The sequence below is a fragment of the Aquarana catesbeiana genome, linkage group LG03, assembly GCF_042186555.1.
Source record: "Aquarana catesbeiana isolate 2022-GZ linkage group LG03, ASM4218655v1, whole genome shotgun sequence".
Taxonomy (NCBI): Eukaryota; Metazoa; Chordata; class Amphibia; order Anura; family Ranidae; genus Aquarana; species Aquarana catesbeiana.
Window position 1 is genome coordinate 720,365,146 of NC_133326.1, and position 21,861 is coordinate 720,387,006.

General features: G+C 45.1%; 1 protein-coding gene across 2 annotated transcripts in view; it reads left to right on the forward strand.

Moving 5' to 3' along the window:
- LOC141133718 (uncharacterized) overlaps positions 1-21,861 on the forward strand; it is a 186,363-nt gene that overhangs the window by 110,553 nt on the left and 53,949 nt on the right. For both annotated transcript variants that reach the window (XR_012243114.1, XM_073623240.1), the window contains exon 3: positions 20,142-20,252. Coding sequence is in view for 1 of the 2 variants with exons in the window: in XM_073623240.1 (XP_073479341.1) it covers positions 20,142-20,252 (111 nt within the window). In the remaining variant the exon portion in view is untranslated. The remainder of the gene's footprint in view (positions 1-20,141; positions 20,253-21,861) is intronic.

A 21,861-nucleotide genomic window follows, 5' to 3' on the forward strand; every position in this document is an offset into this window, starting at 1 on the left:
CCTCCTCCCATCAGCAAGGGCATTGAAGATGAAACGTGGCTGGGTCTTTCAGCATGACAATGATCCCAAACACACCGCCCGGGCAATGAAGGAGTGGCTTCGTAAGAAGTATTTCAAGGTCCTGGAGTGGTCTAGCCAGTCTCCAGATCTCAACCCCATAGAAAACCTTTGGAGTGAGTTGAAGGTCCGTGTTGCCCAGCGACAGCCCCAAAACATCACTGCTCTAAAGGGTATCTGCATGGAGGAATGGGCCAACATACCAGCAACAGTGTGTGACAACCTTGTGAAGACTTACAGAAAACCTTTGACCTCTGTCAATGCCAACAAAGTAGGGGTGTCAAAATTAATCGCAACATCGATGCATCGGGATTCGGCTGTCCAGGATGCGGCATCGATGCCACAGCTTTAAGAAATCGATTAATGATGACATCATCCTTGCGTCGTGCCACCACGCCATGCCCTGCCTCCGAGTGGGGCCGAAAACAGCCGAAGTTTTCATGCCGGTTTTTCCCCGCCGAAGTCATCCCCAGCTGCCCTGCGAGTGTGTTACGAGACAGAGGAGAGGAGATGACACGTGTTCCCCGACTCCGGTCCCCAGAGCTCACGCTCAGCTTTCCTCCTCGGCCAGTCCGCCCTTCACCCGACTCATCAAGTCACACGCAGCAGCTGCAGGAGCAAAACTGGGAGAGAGACCGAGCGAGCCAGGCCATGCTTGTCTCATCACACAGGGGGCAGGAGAGGAGACGGTCGCCATCATCATCAGACAGGTATAACATTCACAACAACATTACACAAGAGAAGAGACGCTGACTGTCACACACACAGACATAGTACTGTAAGCTGAGGATCAGATCATTTCCTCCAGTTCTGAATCTCGGAAGCACATCAGGGTTAAAGATTTAGGAAAGCAAAGCAGCAGTGAGTCAACTTAAAAAGAGGAACTACAGGCTTTTCATTTGTTGCCTATTCACCTACTATTCAGGATATCATATTATATAATAGTAGGTGAATAGGAAACAAATGAAAAGCCTGTAGTTCCTCTTTTTGGCTCCATTCACACTAATGCGTTTTTTGATGCATTTTGCAGTAATGCATGGGAATTTTTTAACATGGGTTCCTATGGAACATGTTCACATCAATGCATTTTTGTGCCTCTGCGTTTTTGGAAAGGGTCAGGGACTTTTTTTTTTCATGCAAAATGCAGCGTTTTGCATGTAATAGAATTCAACGGACCAGCATCAAAAACGCAAGTACAGCGTTTTTACAGCATTTCGCTTTTTTTTTTTTTTTTTTTACACTGTATACAGTATAAAAAAAAAAAAATGGAGCCTCACATGCAAAACGCTGCATTTTACATGAAAAAAAGTCCCTGACCCTTTCCAAAAACGCAGAGGCACAAAAATGCATTGATGTGAACATGTTCCATAGGAACCCATGTTATAAAATTTCCCATGCATTTCTGCAAAATGCATCAAAAAACGCGCTAGTGTGAATGGAGCCAAAAAGAGGAACTACAGGCTTTTCATTTGTTTCCTATTCACCTACTATTATATAATATGATATCCTGAATAGTAGGTGAATAGGCAACAAATGAAAAGCCTGTAGTTCCTCTTTTTAAGTTGACTCACTGCTGCTTTGCTTTCCTAAATCTTTAACCCTGATGTGCTTCCGAGATTCATGTAAAATGCAGCGTTTTGCATGTGAGGCTCCATTTTTTTTTTTTTTTTTTTTTTTTTTTTTTTACTGTATACAGTGTAAAAAAAAAAAAAAGCAAAATGCTGTAAAAACGCTGTACTTGCGTTTTTGATGCTGGTCCGTTGAATTCTATTACATGCAAAACGCTGCATTTTGCATGAAAAAAAAAGTCCCTGACCCTTTCCAAAAACGCAGAGGCACAAAAATGCATTGATGTGAACATGTTCCATAGGAACCCATGTTAAAAAATTCCCATGCATTTCTGCAAAATGCATCAAAAATTGCATTAGTGTGAATGGAGCCTTACAGCGTTTTTGCTGCGTTTTTTTTTTTTTTTTACAGTTTTTTTTTTTATACTGTATACAGTGTAAAAAAAAAAAACGCAAAACGCGTCAGACACTGCAAAAACATTGTAAGGCTCGATTCACACCTATGCATGTTGCTTTTGAGCGTTTCTGCAGTGTATTTTTGTGGTGCTTGCTGCGTTTTTGAACATGCGTATTTGCAGAGGTTTTGCTTTGTTTTTTTTTTTTTTTATACTGTATACAGTTTAAAAAACCCCCAAAAAATGCAAAACACGGCAAAAACGCTGTACTTGCGTTTTTGATGCTGGTCCATTGAATTCTATTACATGCAAAACGCTGCATTTTGCATAAAAAAAGTCCCCGACCCTTTCCAAAAACGCAGAGGCACAAAAATGCATTGATGTGAACGTGTTCCATAGGAAACCCATGTTAAAAAATTCCCATGCATTTCTGCAAAATGCATCAAAAAACGCATTAGTGTGAATGGAGCCAAATAGAATTCAATGGACCAGCATCAAAAACGCAAGTACAGCGTTTTTACAGCGGTTTATGTTTTTTGCGGGTTTTTTTTTACACTGTATACAGTATAAAAAAAACTAACGCAAAACGCGGCAAAAACGCTGTAAAAACGCGGCAAGCACCGCAAAAAACACTGCAGAAATGCTCAAAAGCAACATGCATAGATGTGAATGGAGCCTCAAAGTTGACTCACTGCTGCTTTGCTCTCATAAATCTTTAACCCTGATGTGCTTCCGGGATTCATAACTGGAGCAAATGATCTGATCCTCAAATACCTTGTATGTTTTATGAGCACAAAATAAGGGAAGGTATTAAAAATCTATGTAAGAGAGGCTCCTTCGGAGATTAAGGGTCGGTTCACACAGGGGCAACACGACTTCAGCGCGACTTTGTACCGCGACTTCAACGCGGCTTCAGCGCGACTTCAGCAAATTACAAGGCGACTTGAAGTCGCCTCCATGACAGGCGACTTCGGCTGTGGCCAATCACAGGGCAATCAGCTCTCTGGGAGGGAGGGGGGGAGGGAGGGGTTTTCCCTGCAAAGTTGCTTGACTTTACAGAGAGATCCGACTTGGAGGCGACTTCCATTGATTTCTATGGTACAGGTCGCCTACCAAGTCGGATCAAAGTAGTACAGGGAGTATGCTCTGAAGTCGGAGCGACTTCAGTAGTGTCTATTAAGACGCTAGCGTTAACTCCCATTGAAACTATTTCTGGGGCGACTTGGGGCGTACAAGTCGGATCCCAAGTCGCCCCAGTGTGAACCGAGCCTTATGGTCGCAGCATATAAAGCTAATCAGTGTGGTTAATACTTGTCCTCAATTAGACAGCCATAATGACTTTTTCAAGAGTGCCAATAAAAGACTGTAAATAGCGTTAGAACTGGAAGAACCTAGATGTCTCTGTAATGACATGTAACGTATGCAGGCAACCCACGAGAGCAATCGTACAAGCACTAAACCTCCTCTGTAACTCTAACCTGTGGTAACCTTTATTTTTTGTTTTTTTAACCACTTCAGCCCCGGAAGGTTTTACCCCCTTCCTGACCAGAGCACTTTTTACAATTCGGCACTGCGTCGCTTTAACTGCTAATTGCGCGATCATGCAATGCTGTACCCAAACAAAATTTGCGTCCTTTTCTTCCCACAAATAGAGCTTTCTTTTGATGGTATTTGATCACCTCTGCCGTTTTTTATTTTTTGCGCTATACACAGAAAAAGACCGAAAATTTTGAAAAAAAATGATATTTTCTACTTTTTGTTCTAAAAAAAATCCAATAAACTCAATTTTAGTCATTCATTTAGGTCAAAATGTATTCGGCCACATGTCTTTGGTAAAAAAAATGTCAATAAGTGTATATTTATTGGTTTGCGCAAAAGTTATAGCGCCTACAAACTAGGGTACATTTTCTGGAATTACACAGCCTTTAATTTATGACTGCCTATGTCATTTCTTGAGGTGCTAAAATGGCAGAGCAGTACAAAACCCCCCCAAATGACCCCATTTTGGAAAGTAGACACCCCAAGGAATTTGCTGAGAGGCATGTTGAACTCATTGAATATTCATTTTTTTTGTCCCAAGTGATTGAATAATGACAAAAAAAAAAAAAAAAAAATTACAAAAAGTTGTCACTAAATGATATATTGCTCACACAGGCCATGGGCATATGTGGAATTGTACCCCAAAATACATTTAGCTGCTTCTCCTGAGTACGGGGATACCACATGTGTGGGACTTTTTGGGAGCCTAGCCGCGTACGGGGCCCCGAAAACCAATCACCGCATTCAGGATTTCTAAGGGCGTACATTTTTGATTTTACTCTTCACTGCCTATCACAGTTTCGGAGGCCATGGAATGCCCAGGTGGCACAAAACCCCCCCAAATGACCCCATTTTGGAAAGTAGACACCCCAAGCTATTTGCTGAGAGGCATGGTGAGTATTTTGCAGCTCTCATTTGTTTTTGAAAATAAAGAAAGACGAGAAAAAAAATTTTTTTTTTCAATTTTCAAAACTTTGTGACAAAAAGTGAGGTCTGCAAAATACTCACTATACCTCTCAGCAAATAGCTTGGGGTGTCTACTTTCCAAAATGGGGTCATTTGGGGGGGTTTTTTGCAACCTGGGCATTCCATGGCCCCCGAAACTGTGATAGGCAGTGAAGAGTGAAATCAAAAATTCACGCCCTTAGAAAGCCTGAAGGCAGTGCTTGGTTTTCGGGGCCCCGTACGCGGCTAGGCTCCCAAAAAGTCTCACACATGTGGTATCCCCGTACTCAGGAGAAGCAACAGAATGTATTTTGGGGTGTAATTTCACATATTCCCATGGCATGTTTGAGCAATATATCATTTAGTGACAACTTTGCGCAAAAAAAAAAAAAATAAAATAAAAATTTGTCTCTTTCCCGCAACTTGTGTCGCAATATAAAATATTCCATGGACTCAACATGACTCTCAGCAAATAGCTTGGGGTGTCTACTTTCCAAAATGGGGTCATTTGGGGGGGTTTGAACTGTCCTGGCATTTTATGCACAACATTTAGAAGCTTATGTCACACATCACCCACTCTTCTAACCACTTGAAGACAAAGCCCTTTCTGACACTTATTGTTTACATAAAAAAATAATTTTTTTTTGCAAGAAAATTACTTTGAACCCCCAAACATTATATATTTTTTTTAAAGCAAATGCCCTACAGATTAAAATGGTGGGTGTTTCATTTTTTTTTTTCACACAGTATTTGCGCAGCGATTTTTCAAACGCATTTTTTGGGGAAAAAACACACTTTTTTACATTTTAATGCACTAAAACACACTATATTGCCCAAATGTTTGATGAAATAAAAAAGATGATCTTAGGCCGAGTACATGGATACCAAACATGACATGCTTTAAAATTGCGCACAAACGTGCAGTGGCGACAAACTAAATACATTTTTAAAAGCCTTTAAAAGCCTTTACAGGTTACCACTTTAGATTTACAGAGGAGGTCTACTGCTAAACTTACTGCCCTCGATCTGACCTTCGCGGCGATACCTCACATGCATGGTGCAATTGCTGTTTACATTTGACGCCAGACCGACGCTTGCGTTCGCCTTAGCGCGAGAGCAGGGGGGACAGGGGTGCTTTTTTTTTTTTTTTTTTTTTTTTTTTTTATTATTATTTATCTTATTTTTAAACTGTTCCTTTCATTTTTTTTTTTTTTTTTTTTAAATCATTTTTATTGTTATCTCAGGGAATGTAAATATCCCCTATCATAGCAATAGGTAGTGACAGGTACTCTTTTTTGCAAAAATTGGGGTCTATTAGACCCTAGATTTCTCCTCTGCCCTCAAAGCATCTGACCACACCAAGATCGGTGTGATAAAATGCTTTCCCAATTTCCCAATGGCGCTGTTTACATCCGGCGAAATCTACGTCATAAAATGCTAGTAGCTTCCGGTTTCTTAGGCCATAGAGATGTTTGGAGCCACTCTGGTCTCTGATCAGCTCTATGGTCAGCTGGCTGAATCACCGGCTGCATTTTCAGGTTCCCTGTTTGAGACAGGAGAGCCAGAGAAAAACACGGAAGACATGGGGGGGGGGCATTCCCTCCCACTGCTTGTAAAAGCAGTCTAGAGGCTAATTAGCCGCTAGGATTGCTTTTACATGAAAGCCGACCGCTGGCTGAAAAGAATGATACCAAGATGATACCTAAACCTGCAGGCATCATTCTGGTATAACCATTCAAAGTCGTGAATGGCGTACCTGAAGACAAAAAAATGGTTAACAATAAAGCACAGTAAACGGTAAAGTATAAAAAATTGCATACCTGAAAAGCAAACATGATAAAACATAATAACAATAAAACATTGCAGAATAGAATACAGTAAAAAAGAGCAGAACAAGAGAGAGAGAATCGAGAGAGAGAGAGAACAATAAAACGACAACTATTTTTTTTTTATTTTATATTTTTGTTTGTTTTTTTTTTTTTTTACACTTTTTTTTTTTTGTAACTGTAACTTTTATAACTGTAACCGGTTCCAGGTTCGGGTCTCTCAAAATGCGATGGCATCTTGGGAGACCCTGTGAAAGTGTGCCTAGTCTGTGCAATGCTGTACCCTACGCTAATACTCAACTAGTGAATGGTAGCGTTCAAAACATTCACCAATGCAAAGACCAGGATTGTCAGGACAGGAGGGACAATAATAGCGGGTGTCACGCCTATATCCGCGCTTGCTGCAGACACAACATCTATTTTGGGGGGGTTCGTTGGGTAGGGGTACTCGGGAGGACATAAAGAAAATGCCTCTCATGCAGCCGACTGCATTTGGTTGGGGATGTGAATGGGGGAAGTACGGGTGCTGCAGAAGTGGTGGGTTCCCAATTAGGATTGGCGAATGCAGCAGGAAGGGCACTATGGGCACGACGGGCCTGTGTTTGTCTTCTTGGTGGCAGCGGGACACTACTTGTACTTGCCACCTCACCAGCTTGAACTGCACTTATGGGACTCGCCACGTCACCAAGTGTTACTGCAGTGCTGGTTTGACTATGACCGGGGTGTACTAGGCCACTGGTGCTTGCCAGTTCACCAAAACGCTACAAAAAAAAACTGTTAGCGATCGCAGGGATCAGGTCTGACTCTGTGAACGCTGCAGTTATGTGTTTAGTGTTTTGTAAGTGACAGTGATCGATCGATACTGCACTTGGGTGGGCTGGGCTGGGCGGAGGGGCAAAACGCAGGTGCTAGCAGGTATCTGGGCTGATCCCGCTAACACTGCGTTTGTGGGAACCCTAAACTGCTGGGGACGCTAGTATAGATCTGATCAGATATTGATCCGATCAGATACTATACCACTAAGGGAGGCGTATGCTGCGTGCGTGGGTGTTAGCGGTACTGGCGCTAATCTGACGCTGCCTGGGGCGACGCATATCACCGCCGGGCGATCAGGGGGCTAAACCTTTATTCGGTAATAAACGGCGGGTGCCCTGACACTATAAAAAATAAACGAACTAACCAGCGTCACCCGTAACGGTTATACGGTGATCAGTGGTGAAAGGGTTAACTAGGGGGCAATCAAGGGGTTAAAACATTTATTAGGTAGTATATGGGGGTCCCTGTCGCTGTAAAACGCTGACGGCGAACCTAAATATTTACGTCCCTAACTAGCGTCACCAGCGACACTAATACAGCGATCAGAAAAATGATCGCTTAGTGACACTGGTGACAGGGGGTGATCAAGGGGTTAAAACTTTATTAGGGGGGGTTAGGGGGGTACCCTAGACCTAAAGGGGGGTAATACTCACTGCCCTAACACTGTAACTGTCACAAACTGACACTATGCAGTAATCAGAAAAAAAAAAAAAAAAAAATACTGCTGGTGTCAGTTTGTGACGGGGGGGGGGGTGATTGGGGGGGATCGGGGGGTGATCGGGGGTGTAAAGTATGCCTGGCATGTTCTACTGTGTGTGTGTGTGTGTGTGTGTGTGTGTGTACGTACTCACTTGTCTTCTCTCCTCGGCGCTGGAACGGAAACTGCCAGACCGAGGAGAGATGACAACACAGGCAGAGGAGGATTCCCATTGGCTGGGAGCGATCGCGAGGGGGGGGCCACGATCGGATGGTCTCCCCCTCGCCTCCCGACGCTCCCAGTCAAATGCCGACCGCCGCCGGCACCGGGGGGGGGTCCGATCGGACCCCCCACCCGCGGGGAGGCAGATCACGTACGGGTACGTGATTCTGCCTGCCCGTGCCATTCTGCCGCAGTATATCTGCGTTAGGCGGTCGGCAAGTGGTTAAAGTGTCGCCTATGGAGATTTTTAGGTACCGTTAGTTTGTTGCCATTCCACGATAGAGTTGCCACCTCATCCCTTTAAACCCAAACAACTTTGAATTGCATGGGTTCTAAGGCTAATTAAATGCAGATAAGGCACCAAGTGAGTTTAATTACCACCTTAATCAGCCACAGAACCCGTGTAATTCATATGTGTTCGGGTTTAAAGGGATGAGGTGGCAACCATATTCCACGAGCGTGCGCAATTTTAAAGCGCGACATGTTTGGTATCTATTTACTCGGCATAACATCATCTTTCACATTATACAAAAAGATAGGGCTAGCTTTGCGGTTTCGTTTTTTTTTAATTCATGAAAGTGTCTTTTTTTCCAGAAAAAGTTGCGTTTAAAAAGACGGCTGCACAAATAAATAATACTGTGTGTGACATAAAATATTGCAACAATCGCCATTTTATTCTCTAGATTCTCTGGTAAAAAAATATAACCATGGGCACTTGGGTATTAATCGTGATGCATTGTGAATCGTGGATGGGATAATCATAATCGAATCGCGAGGCGAGTGAAGATGCGCACCCCTACAACAAAGGATATATAGCAAAGTATTGAGATGAACTTTTGATATGGACCAAATACTTATTTTCCACCATAATTTGCAAATAAATTCTTTCAAAAATCAGAGAATGTGATTGTCTGGATTTGTTTCCACATTTTGTCTCTCATAGTTGAGGTATACCTATTGTGATAGTGTGGTACCCCACCAGGGTATTGGTCCAGGATTCTCAACCAGGCAGGTTGAGGGGCTCCAGGGTATTTGCTTGTTTGAGAGGAAACTGGCTTTTCAGTTTCCTCATTATTTAGTAAGGTCCATTTTGGGACGTGGAGCCTGGGGATTTCTTAGAGATCCGGGTGGGATGAAATCCCCCAGTCCTGGGTCCAGGTTTTGGGACTCACCGTCACACTGATTGTTCAGGTGTGTGTGGGCCTGATAGTAGAGTCAGGATCATGATTGTGGGCTCCACCCAGAGAGACAGGAGGTCTCCAGGAGTCTACTTTTTTGCCCCACTGTATGTCTGTTTATTTATATCAATAATGTCACTACAAACCAGAGCTCCAATCAGATATCACCTTTCATTTTAATCTTTATACAATTAATAAAACTCAAAATCTCATTGGTTGACATGCCTTAGTATAAATGTCACACCTAAATACAATACTGTATACTAAATGTATGACATACGTGACACACTTTTTTTTTAGTTTCTGTTATAAAATTTTGCAAACAAGTATTTTTGCCTCCTTCACTAATGTGCGCTGATGAGGAGGCATTGATGGGCACTAATAAAGTGCCACTGATAGGCACCGATAGGCGGTACTGATGGGCACTGATGAGGAGGCACTAATGGGCACTGATGAGGAGGCACTAATGGGCACTGATGAGGAGGCACTCTTGAGGCTGCACTGATATGTGGCACTGATAGGCACTGATAGCTGGAAGCGATGGGCACTGATAGGTGACACTGATGGGCACCGATAGGCAGCACTGATAATCAGAACACTGACATGTCCTCTGTCACACTTGTTGGTTGCTGGCTCTCCTTTTCTAACGCTGGAGGAAAGTACTGCTAATTAGGGATGAGCCGAACACCCCCCGTTTTGGTTCGCACCAGAACCTGTGAACGGACAGAAAATTCGCACGAACTTTAGAACCCCATTGACGTCTATGGGACTCGAACGTTTGAAATCAAAAGTGCTCATTTTAAAGGCTAATTTGCATGGTATTGTCCTAAAAAGGGTTTGGGGACCCGGGTCCTACCCCAGGGGACATGTATCAATGCAAAAAAAACTTTTAAAAATGGCCGTTTTTTCGGGAGCAGTGATTTTAATGATGCTTAAAGTAAAAAAAAAAAGTGAAATATTCTTTAAAATATCGTACCTGGGGGGTGTCTATAGTATGCCTGTAAAGTGGCGCGTATTTCACGTGTTTAGAACAGTCCCTGCACAAAATGTCATTTTTAAAGGAAAAAATCTCATTTAAAACTGCTTGCAGGTTTAATGTAATGTCGGGTCCTGGCAATATGGATGAAAATCAGTGAGACAAACACCATGGGTACCCCCCAGTCCATTACCAGGCCCTTTGGGTCTTGTATGGATATTAAGGGGAACCCCGCACCCAAATTAAAATAAGAAAAGGTGTGGGGCCACCAGGCCCTATATACTCTGAACAGCAGTATACAGGCGGTGCAAACAAGACAGGGACTGTAGGTTTGTTGTTAAGTAGAATCTGTTTGTAATTTTGAATGGGTACATTTTTAACGTGTTTAGCTCCAGCCAAAAAATCTTTTTTAAGCTTTTTGGAAAACATAGGAAAGGGTTATCACCCCTGTGACATTTGTTTTGCTGTCTTTCCTCCTCTTCAGAAGATTTCACCTCACTTTTTGTCCCAATGACAAATGTTTTTTGAAAATTTGGGTTTTTTTGTGGAACAAGGATTGGAAAGCATCAGTGGAAAGGAGAAATGTTTTTCCCATATTAACTCTTACAGGAGAGAATTTCCCTTCCTAGGGGTAGATTTCATCTCACTTCCTGTTGTCTCCTTCCGTTTGCAAGTAGGAGTCGTTTGTAAGTTGGATGTTTGAAACTAGGGGCCTGCCCTATATACTCAGCAGAAATTTTGGCCTTAGGTGTTGTTGGCCACAACACTGTAAGCCCTCACAGGGCCCTGCTGTGAAATATTAGATCAAGAATTGTAATTACATGCCCCTGTTGAACAGGGGCAGAAAAACTGGGCCTTTGGTGGTGGTGGTGGTGCTGGTGCCACAACACTGTAAGTCCTCACTCGCTATTGGTGGGTGCAGAAATGGGCCCTGCTGTGAAATATTAGATCAAGAATTGTAATTACATGCCCCTGTTGAACAGGGGCTGAAAAATTAGGCCTTAGGCACTGGTGCTGGTGCCACAACACTGCAACCCCTCACAGACACTCTAGTTGGAACGCAGGAACGAGCCCTGTTGCAAAGCATTGCATCAAAAATTGTAATTACACGCCCCTGTTAGACAGGGGCAGAAAAATTGGGCCTTAGGCACTGGTGCTGGTGCCACAACACTGCAACCCCTCACAGACACTCTAGTTGGAACGCAGGAACAAGCCCTGCTGCAAAGTATTGCATCAAAAATTGTAATTACACGCCCCTGTTAAACAGGGGCTGAAAAATTGTGCCTTAGGCACTGGTGGTGGCGCCCAGAACCAAAAATGCTCTTACAAGCTATCAGCGTGATCATTGAGGAAGAAGAGGATAATTACTCAGGGATAGTCACTCAGCATCAGCATAGGCAGTCTTTGAAGGGATCTGAGATTTCAAAAAAAATTATTCGGTTACATCAGCATCAGGTGCTTGGTAGCTGGTGGTGATCCAAGACTGATTCATTTTTATGAAGGTCAGTCGATCGACCGAGTCGGTGGACAGACGCACCCTGTGATCGGTTACCATGCCTCCAGCAGCACTGAATGTGCGTTCCGAAAGAACGCTGGATGCAGGACAGGCCAGTAGCTCAATTGCATACTGTGCAAGCTCTGGCCAGTGATCTATCCTCAAGACCCAGTAACCCAGAGGATTTTCGGTGGGAAAGGTGTCCAAGTCTGATCTTGCCCCTAGGTATTCCTGCACCATGTAAAACAGACGCTGGCGATGGTTGCTGGAACCGATCATACCTTGGGGCTGCGGACCAAAAAATTGTCTGAACGCATCGGTCAGACGGCCACCTTCTCTACCGCTCCTTCTTTGACTGACCGAAGCCTCAGCAACACGTTGTCCAGAAACAGGAGTTTGTAACCTCCCAGTCTCTGGGAACGCGCTGCACAGACCTTTCTGCAAGGCCTCCCGAAGATGTTTCATCCTCTGCTCCCTCTGCGATGGCAAGATAAGGTCCGCAACCTTACCCTTGTAACGTGGATCAAGGAGGGTTGCCAGCCAGTATTGGCCCTTCTCCTTGATACCGCGAATACAAGGATCCTTACGCAGGCTTTGCAGGATCAGGGAGGCCATGCAGCGTAGGTTTGCTGAGGCATTCGGTCCGGAGTCCTCTGGGTCACTAAGGACGACATGGTCCGCAGCCACCTCCTCCCAGCCACGTACAAGTCCATGTGTTCCTTGGGACTGATCCCTTAAAGACTGCTGCTGATGCTGAGTGCCAGACTCCACCTCCATACTGACACAATCTTCCTCCTCCTCCTCCTCCTCCTCCTCCTCTTCCTGTGTGATCGGCGGGCACGCAGGAACACTGTCTGGATAAAGGGGGCCTTGAGAGCTAAGGAAGTCCTCCTCTTCCTGCCTCTCAAGTGCCCTGTCCATTATTCCATGCAGCGTGTGCTCCAACAGGTGGACAAGGGGGACAGTGTCACTGATGCATGCACTGTCACTGCTCATCATCCTCGTGGCCTCCTCAAATGGTGACAGGACAATGCATGCATCCCTGATCATGGCCCACTGGCATGGGGAAAAAAAAACAAGCTCCCCTGACCCTGTCCTGGCGCCATAGTCGCACAGGTACTCATTGATGGCCCTCTACTGTGTGTGCAGCCGCTGCAGCATGTTCCACCTGGTGGGCATGTCACAGATTAGGCGGTTCTTGGGCAGGTTAAACTCCTTTTGGAGGTCCGTCAGCCGAGCACTGCCATTATATGACTGGCGGAAATACACACAGACTTTCCTGGCCTGCCTCAGGACATCCTGTAAGCCCGGGTACCTGCCCAAGAACCGCTGCACCACCAAGTTAAGGACGTGAGCCAAACAGGGCACATGGGTCATTTGTCCCTGTCGGAGGGCAGAGAGGAGGTTGGTGCCATTGTCGCAAACCACCATTCCTGCCTTAAGTTGGCATGGCATCAACCACCTCTGAACCTGCCCCTGCAGAGCTGACAGAACCTCTGCCCCAGTGTGGCTCCTGTCCCCCAAGCACACCAGCTCAAGCACCGCATGGCATCTTTTGGCCTGCGTACTTGCGTAGCCCCTTGAACGGCTACGGAGCACCGCTGGTTCCGAGTACAAAGCACAGGAAGAGGCCATGGAGGAAGAAGAAGAGGAGGGGGTGGAGGAGAGAGGTGTGTCACAATCATTAGCATTTTGGAGGCGTGGTGGCGGAACAACCTCCAACACTACTGCACCTTGTCCTGCATCCTTCCCAGCTGCCAGCAGAGTCACCCAATGCGCCGTGAAACTTAGGTAACGTCCCTGTCCATGCCTGCTGGACCATGAGTCAGCGGTAATATGCACCTTACCGCTGACCGCCCTGTCCAGCGAGGCATGGACATTGCCTTCCACATGCTGGTAGAGAGCCGGAATCGCCTTCCGTGAGAAAAAGTGGCGTTTGGGTACCTGCCACTGAGGAACCGCACATTCCACAAACTCACGGAAGGGGGCAGAGTCTACCAACTGAAAAGGCAGCAGTTGAAGTGCTAGCAATTTTGCCAAGCTAGCATTCAACCGCTGGGCGCAAACTTATTTCGGCGGTGCAGCAGCTGAGGCAGGGAAATTTGCCTGGTACAATCTGACGTCGGTGTACCAAAAGCAGATTGCCCACAAGTACTTGGCTGTGACACACCTAATTCTACACCTTCATTCCTCTCAGTGCAGGTCTCAGAGAGGACTGAAGGTATAGTGGGGTTGGAGATCTCAGCTGATGAGGAGCAAGGAGAGGTCCTCTTTTTTTCTTTGGTGTGGGTCTTTTAGATACGCTTGCCAACGAACTGCATGGCAGGTCAACATATGTCTGGTCAAACATGTGGTACCCAAGCAGGAGATGTTTTGGCCACGTGAGATACGCTTGAGACATATGTTGCAAATAGCAGCGGTGCGATCTGATGCACTCGTCTCAAAAAAGGCCCACACCAAAGAACTTTTTCAATAACGCACAGAGACTGTAGCGCCCTGCAAATGTGGAGCTTTGGGGTGTGATGCAGTCAATGTGCTGCCCTTAGGCTGGCCCCTGGAGGGCATCCTGCCTCGTTGGTGATGTGCCGCCTCCTCCTCCTCCTCCTCTCTCCTATCAGGCACCCACGTTGAGTCAGTGACCTCATCATCCCCTCCCTCCTCATCACTGGAGCAAACCTGGCAGTATGCTGCAGCAGGGGGAGCATAACTGCCAGATTGCTGTCCTTCTTGAGCACCCCCTCTGTCCGTGCTCATGTTACTGCCTTCATCGAGCTCAGTATCATCATCAGAGCCTTCCAAACGCTGGGCATCCTCCTGGAGCATGTACCCAACACTGTGGTCAAACAGTTCGAGGGACTCCTCAGGAGGACATGGTGGGGCTAGGGAAGAAGTCACTGATGACATTGAGCCAAGGGAAGAGGCCGCTGCTTTGCCAGACAAAGTACCCTGGGCATGGGTGAGAGAGGATGAGGAGGATGAGGACGGCTTGGTCATCCACTCGACCAAGTCTTCCGCATGTTGCGGCTCAACGCGGCCAACTGCCGAAAAAAAGGCCAAGCGTGTCCCATGGCTACGTGCTGATGAGGATGCACCGTCTCCACGACCAGCACTAGACACAGAGCCTGCTTGCCCTCTCTTATTGGCTTGTGACTGTCTGCCTCTCCTTCTTGGCCTTCCAGACATACTAATGGCCTGTAGCTGCACTAAGCTGGGATATATATATATATATATATATGTACTGATACTGCAGCTAGCAAAATCAGCTGCCTGCCTGTGGTATGAGAACACCACCAACCTTCTACAGGAAGCTTTAGCTGAACACTGTGAGGTGGACGCACCCCACTAACTTGTAGGTTTAGCTGAACACTGTGAGCAGGACGCACTGCACTAACTGTAAATAGTCTAGCTGCCTGACTGTAGTACTAATAGAATCAAAAGAACACCAGCAATTTTCTTCAGGTAGCTGTAAATACTGTAACAAGACAAGCCTGCCTGTCAGTAAGAAGATAACAGGAACGGATCTAGCTGAACACTGTGAGCAGGACGCACCCCACTATCTTGTAGGTTTAAGAGAAATATGAAAACACTGCGCTCTAATAGCAAAAATAAAATATATGTGAGCCAGCAGCTGCATACATTGTGACAAACAATAACTGGTAAATGGGAAAAAAATGCAGCGCTAAGAAGTAATAGGAAGTTAGGGTGTAGTGAAACAATTAAATAAGAGATGCTGTACTGAACAGTAAAGCATATGTGCAAAAACCATAAGTGAAATGAAATGAACAAACACAGTATAAAGTGTCCACATATGGTAAATAGATGATTCCAAACTCAAATTATTAAGAGGAACTGGTATGGACCAAAAAATGATGTGAAACTAGAAAATAAAGTCAATGGTGCACGGTGTGGATCTGTGACTGAGTCAACAACGGGGTACAGAACTTCCGTAGCTGTAAACCAACATCTCGATATGGGGCATCAGAATGAAAACATCAGGAAGTAAGATAAGATGGGTACTCTTACCAGATGACGTGGACTCCACTGTCATATGACATGGAGTCAATGGTGCATGGAGCCAAACCTAGGCTGGAAAACGATATCCGGAACGGTGGAACCTCTGTCTCACTTCTCGACTTCTCTGGTGGGGTGAAGAAACATCAGGAAGGGCCGCCAACTGGATATCAGCCAATAGACCTCAAGGATGTGTTCCAAGGAGAAGCCGGGGACAGATTTGATCCAGACCCCGTGATGGAAGTAGGGCTACTGGAAGGCAGTTTCTTGCATCGGGATAATATGCAAATAAAAAATAAAAAGCTTCTGCATAGTGCAGGTAAACCAGGGATTTTTATTTCTAAAAATACCATACAAAAAATGGATAAAAGTGATCACAATTAAAATAAAATCTAAGCAGCGTAAGGAAGGGGAGATCGCCCCTTCCTTACGCTGCTTAGATTTTATTTTAATTGTGATCACTTTTATCCATTTTTTGTATGGTATTTTTAGAAATAAAAATCCCTGGTTTACCTGCACTATGCAGAAGCTTTTTATTTTTTATTTGCATATTATCCCGATGCAAGAAACTGCCTTCCAGTAGCCCTACTTCCATCACGGGGTCTGGATCAAATCTGTCCCCGGCTTCTCCTTGGAACACATCCTTGAGGTCTATTGGCTGATATCCAGTTGGCGGCCCTTCCTGATGTTTCTTCACCCCACCAGAGAAGTCGAGAAGTGAGACAGAGGTTCCACCGTTCCGGATATCGTTTTCCAGCCTAGGTTTGGCTCCATGCACCATTGACTCCATGTCATATGACAGTGGAGTCCACGTCATCTGGTAAGAGTACCCATCTTATCTTACTTCCTGATGTTTTCATTCTGATGCCCCATATCGAGATGTTGGTTTACAGCTACGGAAGTTCTGTACCCCGTTGTTGACTCAGTCACAGATCCACACCGTGCACCATTGACTTTATTTTCTAGTTTCACATCATTTTTTGGTCCATACCAGTTCCTCTTAATAATTTGAGTTTGGAATCATCTATTTACCATATGTGGACACTTTATACTGTGTTTGTTCATTTCATTTCACTTATGGTTTTTGCACATATGCTTTACTGTTCAGTACAGCATCTCTTATTTAATTGTTTCACTACACCCTAACTTCCTATTACTTCTTAGCGCTGCATTTTTTTCCCATTTATCTTGTAGGTTTAGCTGAACACTGTGAGGTGGACGCACCACACTAACTTGTAGGTTTAGCTGAACACTGTGAGCAGGACGCACCCCACTAACTTGTAGGTTTAGCTGAACACTGTGAGCAGGACGCACCCCACTAACTTGTAGGTTTAGCTGAACACTGTGAGCAGAACGCACCCCACTAACTTGTAGGTTTAGCTGAACACTGTGAGCAGGACGCACTCCACTAACTTGTAGGTTTAGCTGAACACTGTGAGGTGGACGCACCACACTAACTTGTAGGTTTAGCTGAACACTGTGAGGTGGACGCACCACACTAACTTGTAGGTTTAGCTGAACACTGTGAGCAGGACGCACCCCACTAACTTGTAGGTTTAGCTGAACACTGTGAGCAGGACGCACCCCACTAACTTGTAGGTTTAGCTGAACACTGTGAGCAGGATGCACCCCACTAACTTGTAGGTTTAGCTGAACACTGTGAGGTGGACGCACCACACTAACTTGTAGGTTTAGCTGAACACTGTGAGCAGGACGCACCACACTAACTTGTAGGTTTAGCTGAACACTGTGAGCAGGACGCACCCCACTAACTTGTAGGTTTAGCTGAACACTGTGAGCAGGACGCACCCCACTAACTTGTAGGTTTAGCTGAACACTGTGAGCAGGACGCACCCCACTAACTTGTAGGTTTAGCTGAACACTGTGAGCAGGACGCACCCCACTAACTTGTAGGTTTAGCTGAACACTGTGAGGTGGACGCACCACACTAACTTGTAGGTTTAGCTGAACACTGTGAGCAGGACGCACCACACTAACTTGTAGGTTTAGCTGAACACTGTGAGCACGACGCACCCCACTAACTTGTAGGTTTAGCTGAACACTGTGAGCAGGACGCACCCCACTAACTTGTAGGTTTAGCTGAACACTGTGAGCAGGACGCACCCCACTAACTTGTAGGTTTAGCTGAACACTGTGAGGTGGACGCACCCCACTAACTTGTAGGTTTAGCTGAACACTGTGAGCAGGACGCATTGCACTAACTGTAAATAGTCTAGCTGCCTGACTGTGGTACTAATAGGATCAAAAGAACACCAGCAATTTTCTTCAGGTAGCTGTATATACTGTAACAAGACAAGCCTGCCTGTCAGTAAGAAGATAACAGGAACGGATCTAGCTGAACACTGTGAGCAGGACGCACTGCACTAACTGTAAATAGTCTAGCTGCCTGACCGTGGTACTAATAGGATCAAAAGAACACCAGTAATTTTCTTCAGGTAGCTGTAAATACTGTAACAAGATAAGCCTGCCTGTCAGTAGGAAGATAACAGGAACGGATCTAGCTAAACTGAATACAGTGTATATATATATATATATATATATATATATATATATATATATATATGCAACACCTGGGATGCATATATATACACAATACACTGTAAGTGCAGCTAACTGACTGACTGTTCTGCCTAATCTATCTAACTCAAATCAAATGACATTGTCTCTCTGTCTATCTCTTTCAACGCCGGAACACACACTACACAGGGCCGCCGTGCAGGCGGCCTTATATAGTGTGGGGCATGTACTAAATCCCCTGAGCCATAATTGGCCAAAGCCTCCTTGGCTTTGGCCAATTACGGCTCTCTGTTCAGACGGCGCTGTGATTGGCCAAGCATGCGGGTCATAGTGCATGCTTGGCCAATCATCAGCCAGCAATGCACGGCGATGCCGCAGTGAATTATGGGCTGTGACGCGCCACGCGAATTTGGCGTAAATGGCCCATATCGTTCGCAATTCGGCAAACGGGCGAACAGACGATGTTCGAGTCGAACATGGGTTCGACTCGAACACGAAGCTCATCCCTACTGCTAATAACCGGCAAGTCTGTGTACATTGAGATCAGCTGTGATTGGACACAGCTGATAATACGGTAAAGGGCGGCTGTGATTGGCCATTTACAGCGAGCACAGAGCATGCAGGGGGCGTGGTTCTTTGAGGACATCCATGGACGCAATCCCGGAAAACAACAGAGCCAGGCTGTAGCCATCTTTCGGCTATAGCGCGGTAATGAAGTGGTTGAATATACAGTGCCTTGAAAAAGTATTTATACCCCTTGACATTTTTCATATTTTGTCATGTTACAACCAAAAACATAAATATATTTTATGTGATGGACCAACACAAAGTGACACACAATTGTGAAGTGGAAGGAAAATGATAAATGGTTTTCCAAATTTTTTACAAATAAATATGTGAAAAGTGTGGGGGGGCATTTGTATAGCACCCCCCCCCCCCCCCCGAGTCAATACTTTGCAGAACCGCCTTTCACTGCAATTACAGCTGCAAGTCTTTTTGGGGATGTCTCTACCAGCTTTGCACCTGAGCTGTGGATCTCTGCAGCTCCTCTAGAGTTACCATGGGCCTCTTGGCTGCTTCTCTGATGAATGATCTCCTTGCCCAGCCTGTCAGTTTAGGTGGACGGTCATGTCTTGGTAGGTTTGCAGTTGTGCCATACTCTTTCCATTTTCGGATGATGGATTGAACAGAGCTCCGTGATATGTTCAAATCTTGTTATATTTTTTTTTATACCCCCTAACCCTGGTTTATACTTCTCCACAACTTTATCCCTGACCTGTCTGGTGTGTTCCTTGGCCTTCATAATGTTGTTTGTTCATTAAGGTTCTCTAACAAACCTCTGAGGGCTTCACAGAACAGCTGTATTTATACTGAGATTAAATTACACACAGGTGGATATCTATTTACTAATTAGGTGACTTCTGAAGGCAATTGGTTCCACTAGATTTTAGTTGGGGGTATCAGAGTAAAGGGGGCTGAATACAAATGTACCCCACACTTTTCACATATTTATTTGTAAACAATTTTGAAAACCATTTATCATTTTATTTCCACTTCACAATTATGTGCCACTTTGTGTTGGTCTATCACATAAAATCCCAATAAAATACATTTATGTTTTTGGTTGTAACATGATAAAATGTGGAAGATTTAAAGGGGTATACATTTTTTCAAGGTACTGTATATTATATCATATAATATGGATACATTGAGTCTGAGCAGAATAACCACATACAGTATAATAGATTTGTATGGTGAGGTGGAGCACACAGATGATCCGGGATGAATATAAAATGTCTTTACGTGAGATAAGAATTCTGGAGGATTATTATACCGGCTGATACACTCAGGGTTATTCACTATCCTCTCTTTCTGTAGAGGTTCCGGTTGCCAGGAGTACAAAGTACCAGGTGATACTGACTCTGGAGGTCCTCCAAATTATGGCCTTTATTACTTTGGCCATCCTCATCAGGCTCCTCTTCATTTACTGTGAGTATTACTATTATAATTATCATTTATGTTCTCTATGACATTGCATAAAACAATAAAGGAGAAGAGGAAACATGTATTGCTTAGAATATTTTCTCTTCAACAGGCAGAGGGGTCTATATTTGCCATAACGACTTTTGGAGTTGGTGTCTAGTAGGGATGGGTAGTAAATAGGTTGTCACGGAGAGGAGCAGGAAGCCAGCATTCCCCACTGACAGCTGAATTAAAAACAAATAATGGCAGCAATATAAAAATGAAAAACAAAAACCAGCAAAAATGCCAAAATTAAAAAAAAAAAAAAACCTTTCAGTCTGTTATGGATTTTGAGGGGAACCCCCAAGCCATAATTGAAAAAAAAACCCTTATCCGAGCATGCAGCCTGGAAGGCCAGGAAAAGGGGGGAGACAAGGGAGTGCCCTCCCCCTGAACCATAAAAGGCCACATGCCCTTAACATGGGGGGGTGCTTTGAGGCAGGGGCGGTGGTTGTAGGGGTCTGCGGGCAGGGGGGGATTATCAGAATCTGAAAGCCCACATTAACAAGGTGGCCCCCAGATCTCAGCCTCCCCTATTTGAATGATTCTTAGGTACAATGAACGATACCAGACCACATGCCCTCAACATGGGGCGGTGCTTTGGGGCAGGGGCAGTGGTTGTAGGGGTCTGTGGGTGAGGGGGGCTTATTAGACTCTGGAAGCCTTCTTTCACAAGGGGGCCCCCAGATCCCAGCCTCCCCTATGTGAATGAGTCTTAGGTACAATGAACCATACCAGACCACATGCCCTCAACATGGGGTGGTGCTTTGGGGCAGGGGCAGTAGTTGTAGGGGTCTGTGGGCAGGGGGGCTTATTAGACTCTGGAAGCCTTCTTTAACAAGGGGGCCCCCAGATCCCAGCCCCTCTCAATGTGAATTAATATGGGGTACATTGTACCCCTACTCATTCATCAAAAAAGTGTCAAAAAGAAAGAAAAACACAGATGCAGTTTTCTTGACAATTCCTTTAAAAAAAATAAAAAAAAACAATGTTCCCCAATGTAGATCTATCCTCAAATACGATGCCTGTCACCACCGCCAACCCAAAAAAAGAAGAAGGCTGCATCCACGACAAAGGCTAACTGCCAACTACCTACTTCGTTATCTGACAGTTCTTAAATAGGTAAAGGGCAGGGCCGCTTGGCGACGTCACCTGGTGGCACCGCCCCCTTGTGACATCACCGAGCAGTGCATGCAGGGTCGGTGATGTCACATGGGGCAGTGCCACTAGGTGACGTCGCCAGGTGACCCCACCTCTTACCTATTTTAAGAACTGTCAGGCGGAGGAGCAAGTAGTTGGCGGTAAGCCTTTGTCGCAGGCAGAGCTTTTTTTTTTTTTAAATTTTCGAGTCCAGTGGTGGACCTGATGATGGATCTACATCGAGGGGACATGTAGAGCCCCCCTACCACAAAGCTCCCCCCTCATGTGGAGGGCATGTGGCCTGGTATATTTCAGAAGGGGGGGGCGCTCGCTCGTCCCCCCCCCTCTAACCAGGCTGCATACTCAGATAAGGGTCTGGTATAAATTTTGAGGGGGGCCCCACATTGTTTTTATTTATTTTTTTATTTTGGGTATA